Source organism: Neolamprologus brichardi, chromosome 4 (assembly GCF_056152115.1).
Source record: "Neolamprologus brichardi isolate AB-2024 chromosome 4, ASM5615211v1, whole genome shotgun sequence".
Lineage (NCBI taxonomy): Eukaryota > Metazoa > Chordata > Actinopteri > Cichliformes > Cichlidae > Neolamprologus > Neolamprologus brichardi.
Window position 1 is genome coordinate 11414788 of NC_142107.1, and position 19418 is coordinate 11434205.

General features: G+C 36.7%; 1 protein-coding gene across 1 annotated transcript; it reads right to left on the minus strand.

Annotated features, from left to right (window-relative positions):
* Positions 1 to 4276: 4276 nt before the first annotated feature.
* Positions 4277 to 17219, minus strand: LOC102787068 (nuclear GTPase SLIP-GC-like). Its single transcript, XM_087840292.1, has 22 exons — positions 17094 to 17219; positions 14849 to 14913; positions 14669 to 14750; positions 13939 to 14051; positions 13305 to 13349; positions 13089 to 13113; positions 12822 to 12911; positions 10347 to 10434; positions 9572 to 9788; positions 9259 to 9480; positions 8082 to 8288; positions 7815 to 7990; positions 6587 to 6680; positions 6419 to 6506; positions 6169 to 6290; positions 5745 to 5918; positions 5503 to 5657; positions 5274 to 5391; positions 5091 to 5199; positions 4856 to 4986; positions 4566 to 4647; positions 4277 to 4365 (listed from the first exon to the last, which is right to left on the minus strand). Exons 3-22 carry the CDS (start codon positions 14733 to 14735, stop codon positions 4277 to 4279), a joined length of 2412 nt encoding a protein of 803 aa, XP_087696418.1. The 5' UTR covers positions 14736 to 14750; positions 14849 to 14913; positions 17094 to 17219.
* Between the last annotated feature and the right edge of the window lie 2199 nt (positions 17220 to 19418).

The following is a 19418-nucleotide window of genomic DNA, read 5'->3' on the forward strand; positions in this document are numbered from 1 at the left end:
AAAGTACGCAGCCTCAAAGGTCCTCAAGGGCCGCGTACTCAAAGACCGCTAAGGCTGGAAGTGTGAGGCTTGTGAAATGGGACGGTCTAGCCTCCGTCGCGCTGCCCAGGTTGCCTAGCAACCATGATAGCTGGAAACGTGTGGTTGACAGAAATGAAGGAGAACATATTTTGTTCGTTTGTTTGTTTCTACATGAGCTTTGTGTGATTTAATAAGTATCTGAGGCTGAGACCACAGGACTGTAAAACATGATTGTTGGGCTTCATATCTGTACTGAACAGTCATATAGGTTTAGCTAGTAAATAACAAATACTTAATGTTGTTCATGAGACTAAAGTCAGTGTAAATATGATATGGCCAATATTATAGTTATTATATTAATCATTATTAGTTATTACAGCAGTGAGTTTGAACTCTCAGATCAAATCACTTCTATTGTCACATCACATGTGCAGGTACACTGGTACAGCACATGTGAGTGAACTCTGTGTCAAATACTGAGCTTTAGTAAAGATTCAAGTTGCAGCTATTTATATGTCCTATCACCTTAAATCTTGACTCAAAAACACTCAAGTATCTTTGACAGCGTATATATAGATGTATTATATATAAGAGACAAATGTTGTTCCTTCAGTATGTTGGCATTATTACATTTGGCTCAATGCTTACATATATGTGTAAAAAGCAAATGTACGAGCTGTGATAACTTTCTGATAGAATGAAGAGTAGACTGATATATTAAATATTCCTTTATTGGGTGAGAAAATCACACCATGTCATAACTGCTTTAAGTCATACAGAATAGATATCAGAGCCTTAAACAGGCTGACTTCTGCTAAATGGGTCAAACTGGGCAGAAAGTATACAAGCACATAACATCCTTATAGAATATGATGTAACACTATAGATCAACTTAGCTCAGAATATATAAAGCATATAAACAATTACAGCAATATGATGCAACAAACACAGCAGTACTACTGATCCAAAATACTCAAAGCTTCATAGAACTGAAACAAACATTTATTTTTAGCTCCATTCTGCTGCTGATACATACTTTAGGTTTCTGAACATTAAACTTGTTGCTTCCTTTCATAGTGTGTAACTTGAAGGCCCTGAGTACTTTCTCCCACACTGCAAACACTGGAATGATAAAATTATTTGAACATTACCTAATAAGACTGATTCAGGACAGACAATTAGTTATGTTAAACTTTCCTAGCGGTCCTTCACAAACAGGGAACAGTCTGTCTATTTTCTCCATCTATCAGCTGCTGCTGGCTCTTCCTCCTCCTCTTCCTCACACACTGCTGAGTTTGTCCTGGTGGATCATCAGGGGTGCAAAGCCTCACAGATGATGTGCAGCAATGGGTCCCTCAGTCTGTCCTCACTCTGGACACTTGCAGTTGTCACACATGGAAATCAAATGTGTGATAAGCTGCAGGATTCAAACACAAGTGTAACTTATAAATACATGTTCATCCTTTTATTCCACAATCAGAGAGAAAGAAAAAGAGAGAGAGTGCAGGACAGACAGACAGGTGACAGTCTCAGGTGTATACACTGCTACAAAACAGCACCAGAGAAGGAGGATTAGTGTTTGTGTTATTACGAGTGCTAAACAAGAAGAGTTCCAGCTGGTACAGTGGACACATGTGTGACTCCTGTGATTAAAGCATCTTTCTTTCAGCTTAACGAGTGAACCGTCAGCTCGTTCAAACACACGTTAAAGTCCGTTTGGCTCGACACCACCGAACAGAGGCAGCAATATAACATAGCTAACATTAACAGTGCAGTGAGTCCTGCTTGTGCTGTGATATTCAGGACTGCAAACCGAGCAGCATCACTGACTTTCAGCTTGTTGTGTTTGTGGATATATGACTGACTGACATAATATTCAGTACTTACTTTTCACAGTTTACTCTTCAGCCGCTCCACTTCTGCTGTCTGTGGCAAAATTATCCACACCGACTGCCGCGCTATAAATTGTGGGATATGTTGGGCCACGAAGTCTACACAGCCACAGCCTTAAAATTCAGGGAAATGAAGGACGCATTTGAGGGCCGCATTTCGAGCAGCCTTTGAATTGGAACAGCCTTCAGTGCGCCACTGTGACGTAATCGGCCTTAAAATGCAGCCTTTAAGGCTGCAGACCCTGAATTGGGATACAGCCACTGTGTAAGGAGCTTGGAAAGGAAGCTCTGTTCGAACAGAGGCAGTGGTTTATAACACCAACTGTCTGCCATCTATAATAATGTGATTTCCTGTTGTCAGAAGGCCCAGGATGTGAGTGGCCCTTAATGCCCACTCACATCCTGCCCCATAGGGTGGGGCTTGGTTTCACAATAAGTTCACCTGAAACCTGGGTTGACTGCGATCCACACCTGTTTTCACACCTGTCTCTTGTGATTACGTAGAGGATCATTAGGGGGTCCATTGTCCCTCTTGGGGGGGGGGGGGACACGACACTCCCATGGGGCCTAAATCTGGGACTCTCCACCATTTTATCTTATCAATCAATACTTTATTGATATAGCACATTTAAAGACCAGAGGTACACCAAAGTGCTTCTCAATAGTTAAATATGAAATAAAATTAATTACATGCGAGTATGATAGTACACTACAAATACATTGCCAGACAAAAAAAAAAGCACTAATTAACCCGGGAGTACTATGTTAAAATAAATATTTCACTCCTGGTGTAAAAGTTAGGTAAAATCAACACAGAAATATCAACTGGAAAAAAAACAGTAACACAATAGATTAAAATTACACACAAATTTAACAAAAGCACAAAGTGTACATCCGATAAATCACTAACTAATCAAAAATGCAAGATCAAATAAATAACCTTTCAATCGTGTTTTAAAAGATTGAATAGATTCCGACGCGTGAATAATAAATGGCAAAGGCACGATCACCTCTGGTTTACAGCTGGGACCAAGGTTGCACCAAGAGCACTTGACTCGATGATTGAAGTGCTCTCCTAGGAGTATACAGGCTGAGAAGTTGAGTTAAATAGCATGGTGCAATATTATTTACGATTTTGAATGTAAGAAATAAAATCTTAAAATTAATCCGATATCTGATGGGCAGCCAATGTAGGTCAGCAAGGATCAAGGTAAAAGAATCAAATCTTCTAGTACCAGTTAAAAGGCGTACCGCTGCATTTTGGACAAGTTGTAGTTTATGTAGAAGGACAGATTGGAAGCCCAGGTAAAGGGAGTTGCAGTAGTCTAATCTTGAAGTAACAAAGGCATGGATAAGTTATGACTGAAGAAGCTTCTCGGATGAGAGGTGAAACGTCTTCAAGCAACTTAGAAAAGTCCAGACGGTTTTCTTTCCAAGCTCCTTAGACAACAAAGAAGGCAATTCCACACAAACAATTTTACCATATTAATTTATTAAGCACAGTGGTGGCCGCCATCTTAAAAGTATATCACCTTACATAGGTTCCCAAACCATGAACTCCTTTTCTCATAATGGATGGGAGAAGCCACTAATGATGGCCTGAACAAAAAGGAAATAAAAACAGGCCCACCAAACGATAACACGACTTAAGGCCTCACAGGATGTAAAACGCATTTTTCATCGTAGGCCACATACAGCTCACTTCTATCACAGATGGTCAAACCATAGAAACTACAATTTCTGTCAATGTAAAGATGTTTAAATACACATGTATACAATGTTATAGTGATTTCATATTTCCAAAAACTGTAATGCAATGGGTTTTTGTATGTTTGTTTTGTTATGGAGCAGGATTTTTTAGTAAGTTTGGATCCTAAAACTTAAAAAAAAAAAAAGTCAAGAACCAAAGAGGAAATACATTTTTCCTAACACAGGACTAAGGAACACCAAGACAGAAATTAAGCTGTAAACCAACAAGACAACACGACTAAATGAGAGGAAGAATACAAGAAATAATCTAAACATTACACAACTCTATAATGTCATGTAATGATTTAATATGAAAAACTGTAACACAGGATAAGCAGATCAAGGACATAAAAAATATATTCTCAAGCTTTTTAAACAATATCAGTCAAAATCAGTCAAAATGCATAAATAGTTTTACTTAACTACTGAACAATGACAAATAGAAGATATTAATTATTTACATCTCAATATTGCTTTTAACAATCCTCACACTACACGAGTCCCTAAAATGGACTAATTGCAGCCTCTAAGATGATCAGCATATGTACTTAAAACAAATTTTAACATTTTTAAAGACAAAAAACATTGACATTTTTTAAATTAAAAACATTAATTTAATTCAGTTGATAACAGTTGGATTCAGTTGGAGTGCCTACAAGTTGATCATGATATTTCTTCACCATCTCAAGCTCTGTTGAAACATCTGAAAAACAAAACATTTTTTGAATTGTTTCCCCCCAGAGTGACACACATATGTGTGAATGAGTAATCAGTTATTTATTCACTTATTTTTTTAAAAGATAAATATATAGACACCCCTGCAAGACTGCAAAGATAAAGAGGGAAGGGAAACATCATCAAACAATTTGAACCAATGTAATTACAGAAAACTGTCCTGTTTACCTGGGAGTAAGCACTCTTCAGCTTTGAATGAAAGTCCAATAGATTCCTTCATAGTTTTCTCCAGAGTCTCCGAGACGTATACCTAATTTAAAATTTTAAAGTTTTTCATCACTTACCAAAGACTAGGATATTGTGTTAAAGTTGTATTTAGAAGGTTCTCAGACTGGATGAAAAATATAAATGGAAACATACATTTCTGTATAAGTCTATTCCAGTTAAATACAGAAAAAGCCTTCAGGTGAGTTATGAGAAAATATGTTCATCATAATTCTTCATAAAACATGACAAACCATCAAATCGTGCAACTTCTCCAACATGGTGTTTTTTGCCTGCTCAAACATGTCCTTCTTTGAGTGCACATGGTTCTCAATAGTCTTCCTCATGTTGTACAGTGTGTCTTCTCCTGTAAATGCTAAAGCCTCTACAAAAAGACAGAAAACTCTTCAGACCTTTTATGCCAAATAATTCTAAAAAAAAAAATTATGTTTTACTGCCAAGTTGTGAATCTCTGATTTTATTTCTTACCGCAATAGCCTTCTTCCATAATGTTCTCAATTGTCTCTGTCAGACTGCTGTAGACATTTTTCTTCTGTTTCTGGATGATTCTGCTCAGTCTTGCCTTAATATTTTCTTCCTTAGAGACAAACATGAAATAAGGATGAACTTTACCATCAGTCCATTGATAGACAGTAAAGTTTCACTTCTTACCTCTGTCTTGAGAAATCTGAGTTGCAGTTCAGCATTTTGGTACTTTTCAATCAGAGAATCAATGTCAAGTGAAAATGTCTTGATGACTCCATTGAATGCTCCACAAGTTACTTCGTTTCTAAAACATGTAAACATTGTAGATCATAATGGCTTAACTGGCAAGTTTATATGTTATGAATTACATATCTTGAATGGTATTATGTGACTGTTTAGAACATGTTTTTATTACGGGAAGGTCTTTCTGAATTCTGCACCAATGCTGTCAATCAGACATGAAGCCAACTTCATATTAAGGTTAATTGGTTTCCCTTTTTTTGGTTTGTAGATGCCACCATTCTCAATGACACACTTCAGTAAATTGTAAAAAGCACCACCATTCTTTCCCTGAAACACAAAAAAACCTCAGAATTATTGCATTTTACATTGTCATGTAAAATCTGTATGTATTTTAACTATGATTAAAATACATACATCATACAAGGTGTTCTTGAGTTTTTCTCCATATGAACATTTGGATTTCTCAACACCATCATCAAGACATTTTTTAAAAGCCGTATAGGTGTCTTCCATTTCTTTTCTGACATTATCAAGTTGGAGGCTCATGTTTATCTCAAGTTCTTCACACACCTTGCCTTTTTTACTATCCTGGAAAATATTTTTATTAGTAAAACCATAAAAACTACTTGTTGTTGTTTCTTAATGAAATTCAGTTGGTTTAAAAAGTCACTCTCCTGTAATACGGACCTAAGAAGCAAAATAGAACAGCAAAACTACACGAATCAATCAAATAATAACTCATAAATTAGTAACAAAAAACAATAAAAGAAACACAAATACATATGAGAAATCCAAATATTTAAGAGAATATTATTTTGTATCTTTTACTTGACCCTACCACTCCTCTCGAGTTGGCTCCTTGAATCAAAGACAGAATCCCATGAGCTCCCGTCACATAGTTTACTGTCTCTGAGTGACAGTCATTGAGATCTTGCAAAAATCTCTGAAGTTTGGTTATTTCTGTTTCAAGGACAAACATACATAGTTTAATTAAAATTAAACAATTCTTCTTTCAATCAAAGCAAACTGAAAAAACATTAGCATTCTAGCTATGCATGTTATGTTTACATAAAGGAGACTTCACCTACCAGTATCTTCTGGACTTAAGTAGTTTTCTTTGAGGAACTTTTTGGAGCTCACTGTGAACACTTTGAAAGTGTCATCAGTGAAGTATTTCTAGGGGAAAATGTGATTTCAATTTAATGCAAATGTGGAGAGTCTTTGCATTAGACTTTCTGTCAGACTATAAAATTCACCTTAATCTTGCTTTGCTTGTTGAATTCTTTCTTTATTGCATCCTTGGTTTGCACATTTCTTTCAGTTAGTAGATCATGGAAATCAGCTGACGAACTAAAAAAAAAAGGGGGGGGGGGGGGGGTAACACACACACACACAAAGAAATATACTTGTCTCAATGGCAATAACCCACCAACAGACTAATGAGGTACCTTCCTTAAGACTGTAATGGATATTTAAGAAAAAAGTGATACAAATCAAGAATGTTTGTGATAATGGAAAATAAGTGACAGGAAGACAGTGGGGGAAACAGGAAGTCTACTTCAGAGTCGGAAGCTCCTGCAGAGTTAAGTTGACGGTGAATATCTGAGATTTTACGGGTGGAAAAAGAGATTAGATGATTACAAAAGTCAGCAGAATACATATGGGAGGAGAATATGTCTGGAGTTTTTGGAATTTTACTGAACAATGAAAAGAGAGACCTGGAGTTACCTTCATTAGAACTGATTAAACCAGAGTAGTATGCGAATTTGGCTGAAACAATGCAGTCCTTATAGAACAAAACATGATCATTATACATTTCTTTATGTATAGCAAGTCCAGTTTTCTTAAATAGACGTTCGAGTTGCCATCCTTTAGCTTTAAGATGACGCAGGTTGGGGTAAACCATGGTGCTGAACGGGAAAATGAGACAGTTCGATGTTTAAGTGGAGCAAATATGTTAAGAAGGTTATGAAGGTTGACATTATAATGAGAAACAAGTTCATGAGGGGTTGAGGAGCTGTGAATAGATGGAAGGTCATGGATGGCAGATCTCTCTGGAAAGAGGAATTTTGTTATTGTCCATATGAATATTGAAGTAGTCAAGAAGTTGGATAAGTGATGAAACATTTCTCCCACAAAACGCTACATCCAGATGAACAGATTCAACTTTTGGAGACATGTTCTAGATGGATTATGATTTGTTAGGAAGTTTCCTATAATCTCATAGATTTTGTACCCATACATAAAGCTGCCTTGCCTGTGTCACTCTCAAATAACTCAATTTCCTTCTGACCGGGCAATTCTCTTTTCATTACTCAGTGCACCTTATTTAGTAAACTTTATAAAATTGTCTCAGCGTCTGAGACTCCTTTTGACCCAAATGTTCTGCATTAATAAGGCCAAACCCTTTGCTTCACTCTTTGTCTAGCCTGGGTTGATCTATGGAAACACCCTGCAGTTGATCAGCATGGGAAATTTACTTACAGATCATCTGAGTCATCAAGAAGATCAGACTTGGTGCAAATAAAATGAATTTGCTGACATTCGCCACCATTTCCAATCAGACTACTGACACTTTCCAGGATCTCCCAGGCCTCTTTCTCTGATGCTGCTCGATTAATTTCAGTCACAATCCACACAGTAGAACAATCTCCAACTATCTGAAAGGAGAATAACATGTCTTGATGCTTCATCAAAAGGTGACATTACTGTTTGCACAGAATAAAGCAAAGAGCAGTAAATGTGAATCACCCCTTTCCACATCTGATCTCTGCTTTTGTTACGGTCGCCATTTCCAGGAAGGTCCACAAGTGTGACATGCTGGAGAAAAAGATTGTTTGGCACCCTGACAGTCACACACTTCACAAGTGGCCAAAACCACTTTTTTCCTTCATTACCTTCCTCTTGTTTTGAATCACTTCTTGTGTATTTGACACATTCTGCAGAGAGTTCATCAGCCTGCAATAAATGACAAAAATAAAGCAATGCAAGACAGTTTAACTTCAATCCTACACTGCAAGTGTGTTACAGATTGCTTTAAAGAATTACAGTGCCATAAAAGATGACAAAAAAGCAATTAACTGGTCTCAGTAAAAGTTTGCATGAGTCATTAATTTTAGATTTAAATGTGATCAGCAGACATGTTTTATATCCGCGCGGAATAGTTTTCTATAGGAGATCGCTGCAAAAAGTGCAGCCTTACCTAATGTCCACCCTACTGTTACTCATTTTATATTAAGATTTAAAATCTAGTTGGTATGGTGAGTAACCTTCAGTAACAGTAATAAATCACTGTGTTGCACATAGTGAAATCATACCCAAGAATCAAATTGTTAAATGGTGTAATTTAACCCTTAGATACTGTTCAGATCAAATGTCACATTTAACAGCAGTGAAATCTTGAAATTTGACGACTTTTCCTAAAATGACACACACACGCACACACACGCACACACACACGCACACACACACACACACACACACACACACACACACACACACACACACACACACACACACACACACACACACACACACACACACACACACACACACACACACTACTTGAATTTCGAACCAACTTTTCAAATAGAAACAGTGTTTAAAAATCCATCCATTCATTCTCTTCAACTTTCTAATTTAGGGTCTCAAGGGGGGCTGCAACCTGTCCAGTTGCCTTATGGAGACCATATGGCATATGGTTGCCTGTCTGTCACAGGGCTAAAATGAAAATATGTCTGAAAATGACAGATAATATAACAAAATAGAACAGATTAATTTTTTTGTTAGTGGACAATTGTCTCATACACTTCTTACTGTAGGTTGGACAGTTCCTAAATTACTGAAACCATATACTATACTTACAGCAAATTTATACAATTTTAACACATCACACTTCCTGTTTAGTAATAGAGCAGTGATGTCTTACTGATTCACATGTCAAAATCTTCCTCCTGCTTTGGGGAAATTCTGGAATTTCTCTAAAATATTTTCCATCCATAAGATCTTCAAAAGACTTTCCTTTCCATTCTTCTCCATAGAGCGCTGAAAACTTTTCACTGATGTCATGATAGTCATTATCAACATCCATTTCACAGTCTTCATTATCCCCAAGAAATTGATGAGATGACCACAACTCATCTTTCCACTCCTTAAAAACAAAAATGCTTTTCAGTTTTATTAAAAGCGCCAAAACCCAGAAAAATAAGACATTATATTTCTGCAGCTAAAACTAATTTGACCTCTGGTGTGATGAACTCAATGTCTGCCTCATAGTTAGAGCCTTGCATGTTGGCCTCCACTTTGATCATGACTGAGGTGCATGCACTGACACTTCCAGAAGGCAAAAGGTTCTTCTCTTCAATGATGGCATTTATCAGAGAACTCTTTCCAGCCCCAGTTTTACCAAAGACACCAACCAGCTCCCTCTTGTCTGTCTCCAAATCACTAATTTTTTTCCTGTTAAATGAGATGAAGAGTTAAATTTTTACCTCAAATTTGTGGATACCAGAAACAGCAAATAAAAGTAGTTGTACTATACAGACTTACCAGAAATTCACAAGAATAAAAGTCTGGCAGAAGTAAATCGAATCCAAGTGAGACTAACTGTGATCCACACTAAAAGCATTGGAAGAATTCATTTTCTGTTTTAACCTGTCTGTCAGCAATACAACTAATAACTTGTATTGCATATTATTGTAACTAATAATGTAAGTAATAGTAAAAATACTTCACCAGTCAAGAAATACATTGGTAATACTAGCACAAAATGTAGGTTCATAGACTCAGCAAAAAGAAAACTGTTATTTCTTGTAATGAACATCCCCCAACAATGAAAGACAGCTCATGTGTTCCCAAACAATGGAGGTCTTGAGTCTTACGAATTAAATAAGGAATGAATGTCCATGTTTCCATGATTATTTATGATTCTAGAATCACTTGCTGGCAAACAAACAAACATGGTTTTCTAACATGGCTACACAGACACAACAAAGAATATGGAAACTTAATACTCACTTCAGGAAAGCACTGAGCTTGTCTCTTTCGTGTAGTCTGGCATGGACAAATTTCATTATGTTTTTTACATCAGACAGCACGATTGCTTCTGTAAGCAAAGAAGTAAATAATTATTTAGCAGGAGCTATAAACCAGTGAAACCATCCCAATGATCCTTTCTCTGAGTCCTTTCTCAATGACCATCTCACCATATCACTAATTTGTCACTCCACTCTCACTTGTGAACAGGACCCAAAGACATATTTTACTCGAAGCAAAAGTGCTTCCCTGAGAGGCCACTCCATTCTTTTCTCACAGGATAAAATACCTTCTTGAATTCCAAAAAACCCAAATAGATTGGTTTGGAAAACTCCCATGCAACCTCAAATATCTTTGACAGCATAAAATGATGGTACAGTGTTTTGTGATAACTACGAATGCTGGATTTTCATTCCTGACTCAAAAGGTTCATCTAATAGCTGGACTCTCCTCTGCACTGGCAGTTTTTCGTTCAGCTACTGCCAGATCTACATTCTACTTGGCCTATCACTAACTGCCAGTTAATTCTCGAGCCCCACAAGCTCAAAACCATGAGTGACAGGACTCCTCCCCAAACGTGATCCCTTCACCTTCAGTGCCCACCAGGGCTTGACTGGTAATCTGGCACACCAGACATTTGCCTGTTTTGCCAATGTGCTTTTAGACCAATGGCTGCTGTGGACCATCCACACAAACACTGACATCTGCCTATTCATTAATTAACTGCTATCATTAACTGACACTGTTTTACCCAATCAAATTGCTTAACACAACCAGGCCCTCTCCACCTTTGCTGTGCACTCAAACACCTTGTAGAACAGAGTTTATTGTGGAAGAAGTGGTGAAAAGATGAATCTGAAAAGCTAAGAGAGAAAGAGAAAAAAAATCCACTTACAATAAATGCAACAAAATATGTCAAGGTAACTGACATGTTAGCAGCTGCACCATCAACAGTGGTACCAACAACACCACCGACACCAACAAGTAACAAGCCCTCACACTCACAGGAGGCTGATGTTACTAGCATCAGCAATGGAGAAGTACAGGAGGGACAGGAATCCACAAAAGAGTGAGGAAGGGATGGAGAAAGGTGAAAATACCATGGTAAGAAAATAGATGAAAGGACATAATTCAGGAGAAATTCAAGGATTACGGTAAAATGAATGGCTACTTTGATGATATGCCATCTAATCTCTAAAGTGTGGCTTTTAATTGTCACATGCTACATTACAGTGCAACTAAGATATGCTAACCAAACAACAGCTTTACCAATCTGATTAAACCTGTTTAGACTAGCATCTAGACTAATTGTAAAACAACAAGTATGTCATTGTTCCAGCATCCAAGAGAAGTAACTGCTACCACAACTCAAGACTGATGCTGTATAACACAAATGCTATGGTAATGGTGGGACAGGTCACGTCAGGTTAGAGGGGATTTTATGATCACCAGATCTCACAGAGCTCCAAGAACAACTGGTGTATTCAAGGGATTGATTACAAGAGCAGCTGAGCTTAAAGAAAAGATTGTGGCTACGCTGAAAACCTGGATCCTCCATGGTTGATTACCAAGAGTATGAGACGTATCCTCTGACAGTCTACTAGAAGAAGTGCATGCCAAGGTCAAGGCAGCACAGAGGGAAGTTAACCAATTATTAGAGCTGCAGAAAGGTGTGATGAAGAAAGGGATGCTTAAAAAGTACAGCAAGCTACCCATGCCCAAGGCCTTATAAACTACTAGGCAAAGACTCATAGCCTTCACTAATCACCTGAAGAGGTACGCCAGAGAAAGAGAGGCCAGGAGAACAAGCCAGATGCTCTTTAGTAAATCATCCAAGGTGTACGCTAAGTGGCAGGGGAAGAATATGAGAACAGCAGATATCTCTGTCCAGATATTCCCAGATCTCACTGTCAAGTGTTGAAAGCCCTAGGTAGGGCAGTAAAGCCTCCTCCCCATGACTCCAAAACGTTTTCAGTTGTCATTAATGTGGATTAGTTCAAATGACAGTCAGGACCCATGGGCTGGAACTGGGGAAATATGAGTAACTCGGCCCTGCCAACCACATCTCACTAAGCTACTGGAGTAGTTCAGCTCCTGCCAGTCTCAGCAAGAGTAACTCCGGTTTTGAACACTCCAGCCCCCTTCAAGATGACTGGTTCTGAGCTCATGGTGTCTTGTAGTAAGCCCAGCTAAGTCAGGCTCCTCCGCTCCAGTGTTAGTCAATACAAAATGTAATACAAGGAGGCAAAATGTTTGAACATTATGTATCATGCTCATAATATGGGAACTTGGCAAAAACATGAAATATTTAATTATGGTATATGTGGCATGCCAGCCGTTGCCTCTTAAAAATTCAATTTTATTAACATACTTTTACACCAATAAACCAATGAAAAAAATAATTTGAAAAAAAAAAAATGCCATTTTTGTTAAATGGCATTGTTTATAGAGAAATACCCAAGTATGGTCTTGGTTGGGAGCTACGTTGTCGTTTAGCTGGTGGTTGCAACTTGCTGGACTCATCTGGATGTTCAAACCTTCTCTTTCCTAAATGAATAAAAATAAAATAAAATAAAAATGTACAAATAAATAATTTTAAATGGGATTTGCTCAGGAGTGAAATTTAATACTCAAACTGACTGGTATTATTCTGTCCAAGTGAAAACACTGTTGTCTTGAAAATACTGCTAATACTTGTAATATATAAGATGGCATACATCTTACCTTTATCACTTGTGGATGCCAAAACCTGGGGATCAATGTACATATTTAATGCATGAAAAATTAAGTAATCAAATATAGGAATTTAATCATATATAAATCTTACTTGATCTATATCATATCATATCTTTTTGCTCCTGTTAATAGTGCAAAGTAACTGAAACACTGTAATTGCTATTATTGATCTTGGCCATTTAAATGAAATTGTATTTAACTTACTTGAACAGACAAATTGACTGTTTCCTGATTTATGTTTTGTTCTTCCTAGTAAGAACAAAAAATTCCAGGTAAATAGTTTTGTGTTAATATGTGTTTGCATATACCAATCCAATTCTAATATAAATTCACAGAAATTGAGATTTATCAGACCAAATATAACAATATGCAAAATAACTTTAGAAATAAACTGACTGAGAACCTTCACAGACAACTTTAGAAATACTAATTACATGCAGTACAATTACTTTTTTTAATTAATTAATTAATTTCTGTGTCTGTCCCGTTTGGTTCTTTAGCCGTCAGAATTGTTGTCTGAAGGCCAACAAAGATACCCAACAGATTTACTTTACCAAGTGGATCATCACAGCTTTGCCGTATTGGTCCATTTGATCAACATTTGTTATTATTATTTTTTTTTATTTTCAGTTGTTACAGAGGGGACAGACATGGCTGGGGGATAGGAAAGGCAGAAAGAAAGATGAAAGAAAAGAAAAACAGAATGGAAGAGGGACAGTGCGAAAGGGTACTTAAAAAGAAAAACAAAAATCTTGCTGACCACCTATTAAGAGAGAAAAAAAGAGAAAACAATCAAAAAAAGAGAGCAGCATAATAAACACAACACAAGTACAATTACCTTTAACTGCTTTAATTTCTGCTTGAACGTTAATCTTGGTCCAACTTTTGGAATCAACTTATCAATGAGTTCATCATTAAGTTCATATAAACTTTCCTGTGTAATTTCTTCATCTGTAATTAAAAATTTAAATCTTAGTAATGCAGAAGTGCAAATCATTTTAAAATTACTACACATATGCATATGATGAAGGAGAGTTTAGTTATAGACACAGCTGTTAAAGTGTAATTTGCCCTCACAGGGGTAATTTAATACATTGGCTGTTTGAATTGAAAGCATGTCATTTGTGTCTTCTTTTATTAATTTATATTTTTACTTTTCTCTGTTAATTTAACAACCTACAACATGCTACAGAAAAGTAACTATCATAACTATTATCGAGATTTGTATAAAATGTACCAATGTGTTGCCGTTGGTGCATATGTACTACTCCAGTACAGTAGGAAAATTACCTGCTTTGCTGCAGAACAAAGTTGCAGCATTTAGGTCTACACTAACAGATTCTTTTTCAGTATTCACAAAAGCTTCTTTGGCTACTCTCTTGCTACAAGTTGTTGCCACATTGGGTGGCTCCAAATGCTTCATTAGGTAATATGCTCTTCCTGATACAGCACCAAATCTCCAGCTGGAAACAATCCAGTGACCTTTCGCTTGCCAAATTGTCATGTTAAACATCACATTATTATTGTACAAAATCTGTGCTCATCAGTGATGCATAGATATACCTTACCTTCAAATTTATCCATCCACTTTTGTAGATCCCATTCAGTAAGTTTGTTTCGCACAAAATCATCCATGACCACGAAGAGAAACTGAAAGATAAATTGTAATTTCTAATCAAACAACAAAATGGCTAGGAATAGGCAGATATATAAACAATACGTTTAGAGCAAAAGTTCAAATAGTTTACCTGCTATTGAAGATGCGGTAAAAAAGATTCTTTCAGAGAGGGTGAAGTCAGCCAGAAGGCATAGACTGGGAACAGTCAGGAACAAAAACAAAAAAGGAGAAGTCCAACAATAAGTAGAAGTTTTAAAAACAAAAGTCGATTAAGGTAAAAAAAAAAAAAAAAAAAAAAGCAAGAGAAGATAAGTGGAACAAAAGGAGGTGAGTGGAACCAGATCTGAACATAAACAGATGCTAGTCAGGGGATGAGTAAGGGTAAGTGCGAAAAGGTGGAAGAGCTAGTGTTATTGCAGAGGTGCCGGAAGTGGCTGGATGTTTGACTATAGGATATTAGTGGATATGTAAAAATAAGGAGTGAGTGAAAGACTAAATATAGAAACACTGACATTTAGTTTTGTTTGAATGTGGGAAAAAAAAACCCAGCTAGGAAAAATATAAAAAGGAATAACTTTGGTAAACAAATACATAAAGACAAAACAAAACTAACAGCAACTGTTAGGTATGACAAGCAAATGTGTTTTTTGGAGACACTCAGATTCTTTACTATTTTGTCAGAATGTCAACACAATTTTGATAAAACAGCACAAAAAGAGTCTGGGTTTACTTCCAAAGCTATGTTTAAAATAAATTTTTTTATAAAAAAACCCACCAAACTTAAAAAAAAAAAACTTTCCAAAAGGAAGTTCTCTGAAGAATAAACATAAATGACATGACACAGATTTGTTCCATATCTTCAGTGTTTATGTATTTATGTTATTCATCTATGTTTATGTTATTTACAAGGTCAAAAAGGCTGCAGGAAGCAAGATTGATTGAATAAGTGATGCAAAAGCATGGCAAGATTGTTTTCATAATATACACAAACTGAAACTAAAGAACAATGCATATACAATTTCACCTAAAACAAAACTTTCCAAAAGATACAAGAATATATGCATTTACCAAATATAAAATCAGTTTTGCTGTTTCATAACTGGGTAAAATTTTAACCGTATTAAAACGGCCTTGATTAACTATGATGTGTTTTTGTCCTAAGTAACATTATCAGTGTTTTTAATGACACTGAAGGTGATCTATTCAGCAGCTGCACTGAATCCATGAAATAGTCACAGGTCAATATTAGTAAAGCTGCTACTTCAACCTGAGACTCAAAAAGACAAGATTTTGAGTTCCCCATCCATGTCTTGCGCACACACTATGGTGCAGTTTAAACCAGAGGTCCATAAATAATCAAGGCACATGGAAGGTCCCACCACTAAGGCATCCAGTTACTTCCACTTTATTGCATCAGCCCCTGATAAATAGAAACAAGTTATTAATTTATCTAAAATATTCATAAAAAAAAGCCTCTGTGGTTAACCCTACTGCAGAAACACTGGTGCAGATGCAGCTAGAAAACGGAGAGAGGGCCTACTTCCAATGGTGGAACACAGTCCTGATCAAAAGTTTAAGACCACTTGAAAAATGGCACAAAAAAAAAAATCATATTTTGTATGGTTGGATCTTAACAAGGTTCCAACTGGAGCTCGAACATGCAAAAAGAAGAAATGGGAGTGAAACAAAAAATGTTTTAGAAGGTTATTGAAAACAACGCTTAAACTGAAACAGGCTGTTTTACAGTTGATCAAAAATTTAGGACCACACCTCCAAAAAACCCCAGTAAACCCCCAAACAGAAATCAAAGTTCCAAACATGAACTCAGTAATGAGTTATTTGAATTATTGTTGATCACTTTAAAAAATAATATAAGTTGTTATATATTCAAACTGCTCGAAATGAATAATTCAATACATCAAAAACACATTAACAGGCTTCCATATACTCTACATACGGGTTAAAGGCTATTCTAAAATCTTAAACCAGAGCAATGCACAAAGATCAAACGATCAAGATCAAATTACTGCCCAGACAGTGACTGAAATGGAAAGAATAAAACCGAACGAAAGAAGGGAGAAAACAAAGCATAAAGGCAAAGCAGCAGCACTTCTGTAAGTGTATGCCAGAGAAACAGTAGCGGCGCCACTGTAATGCTATCAGCCGCCCACCTAGGACCAGACATGCTGTGAATGCACGGTAAAATTAGCATTTACAGTAAAAGACGATTGTGACAGAAATAAAGCTAAGACCGTGAAAAATCAAAGTTACAAACGGCGTCTTCCAATTCTTAGAGTAGAGGTTTCTGCAGCTACGACCTATAAACACACCCGTTTACTGCGAAGTAAAATTAAACGCACAGAATTAAAACATACCAGTAATCGGTGGAGAGAAAACTTCAGAGGAAACTATCCGCAGGTGATCTCTACAAAAACATGAGTAGCACCAATCAACAAAAATGTAACCAATTCAGTCGGAGGGAGCAGAAAAATTTACACAACCTCTACCTGTAACAGCTCGAGTGACGAAGACCCGGATGTATACAGCAACAGGTGAGCTAGTGAGGGATGCTTAAATGGAAGGGCATCTAATTCGTGATATCGTACCACATTTTTGTTCTGAAATAATCCCCCTTCCTTTAATTTTGTGCTGGAGACTGACGAGGTACAACAGGCCCGGCGGGGGGGAGATATAACCCCTTTAAAGCAGTCCCACAAATTTCTTTATTTCTATTCATATTCATATTCATAACTTCAAGATTTGACGCAAAAGTAATGTCATCCAGAGTAATAGATAGTCTCGAGGACAAGTGTAAAAATAAATGTCTTCGAAGACATTTTACTTTTACACTTATTTACATTTATTTTACAGAAATAGAAACCGAAACTCTGCCAAGTAAAAACTATGATCAAGCCATTTGCATCACATTCATTTGCAAATCGTATAAGGCTAATTCAAAGACTTCGTTCAGGAGGAACGCCCTCCTCCCTGCCATCATTGCTTTACCACAGTCACAACAAAAACAAACATTACATCATTTGACAACACGGGGCAGACGTGTGTATGTGTGTGCGTGTGTGTGTTGCAGGAGCAAGAAACCAATGATGTCAATATGGAGGACCAGAAGAGCCAAGTGCATCGAAGTGCATCTGTGTTAAAATAATGAATTGTGTAACAAAATACAAAATGATTTTATTCATTTAAAAATTACTAAATTAATGTATTACTTAATAACTTAATAACGCAATTTATAAATCAATGTTTCAAAATTAATTATTAATCAATTAATAAATACTTCAAACTAAAACAGATTTCACAATTTTTTAACTCTCAATAAAAACCTCATTTCAAAAAGCATTTTTAAATTCCAAATTAGAAAAAACAGATTTTCAAGTTGCAATTTAAAAAAGAGAAATAAGTAAATTAATTCAAATATCAAGGTTTTTAATTTTCCTTTTTTGTTAAAATCCAAGTTGAATTTAAAGTGTTTAATTGGATAGATAATTTAGTTTGAAATATTGATTTGCAATATTATAAATATGTATACATATATACTGATATGGGCAGAAGAAAACTTGAACAAAGCTATTAAGTGCCCACCCAGGCCCAGGCTGATCAAACGACATCACCTGAGTATGAAACAAAGTGGCCAACCTCTAACAACTGCTCAGATGGCAGCTACTATTTATAGTAGCACCATATAATGTGATTGGCCATTAATTGGTGATTAACAATGCAATATTAAAATATATTATTATTATTTCTCCTACAATTCCATTCACATTGCATGTCAGTATAAAGCTTGTATTTGGTGTGAATAATAATTGTTAAACTAGGTATTACTGTAGAGTTTGGGTGCCATATTTGACAGTACTCTCCCATTTCAGTCTCACATTTACATTACATAACCCGGTCTGAATACTTTCACTTATGTAACATTAACCGACTTCGTCCCTTCCCACCCGGTATCCAGTAAGGGTCCTGGCTAGACCCCCCATGCTAAAACCAAGCCCTGGAATGGCGCGGCTACGTCTGCAGCCAGTCCACAGCTCGGACACAAGCATTTTATTCATGTTGTACTCTGTATGATTGTGTATGTGTCAAATAAAGTTGGTTGCTTAGTTTGCTTAGTTCCCTACTCCCCATGCTGCTGCCATCCTTGTCCATAGTCTTATTACTTCTCTGATTGATTATTGCAACTCCCTCTTCTTTGGTCTCTCCAATAAGTCCCTCCATAAACTTCAACTTCATCAGAATCCTGCAGCTCGGGTCATAACTCATACTCACTTAAGAGACCATATCGCCCCAATTTTTCAACAGCTTCACTGGTTACCCATACAAGCTAGGATAAAGTTTAAAAGTTTAGTTCTCACATTTAAGTGCATCCATAACCTTGCCACTCCTTATCTTTGTGATCTGCTTCATATCACCACTGTTTCCCGCTCTCTCAGATCTTCATCTGCCATTCATCTTGTTGTTCCTTCTGCTGGTCTTATCACTCACAATGGGAAACAGAGCTTTCAGTCGCTCTGCTCCTTGGCTCTGGAACTCACTTCCTCCAGTTATAAGAAAAATAGATTCCCTTCCCTTATTTAAGTCAGATTTTACTTGTTGTCAAATCTTGGTTGCTTTTTTATTTGTGTGTGTGTGTGTGTGTGTGTGTGTGTGTGTGTGGGGGGGGGGGGGGGGGGGGTTGTATT

What these genes read in the sequence shown, in the direction of transcription:
- LOC102787068 (XM_087840292.1), bottom strand. Translation starts at nt 14,735, where the DNA reads ATGGATGATTTTGTGCGAAACAAACTTACTGAATGGGATCTACAAAAG. An exon ending in AAGCTCAGTGCTTTCCTGAA is followed by an intron (nt 9,789 to 10,346) that starts GTGAGTATTAAG and finishes CTCATTTAACAG; the next exon opens with GAAAAAAATTAGTGATTTGG. An exon ending in GAGCCAACTCGAGAGGAGTG is followed by an intron (nt 5,919 to 6,168) that starts GTAGGGTCAAGT and finishes AATATTTTCCAG; the next exon opens with GATAGTAAAAAAGGCAAGGT.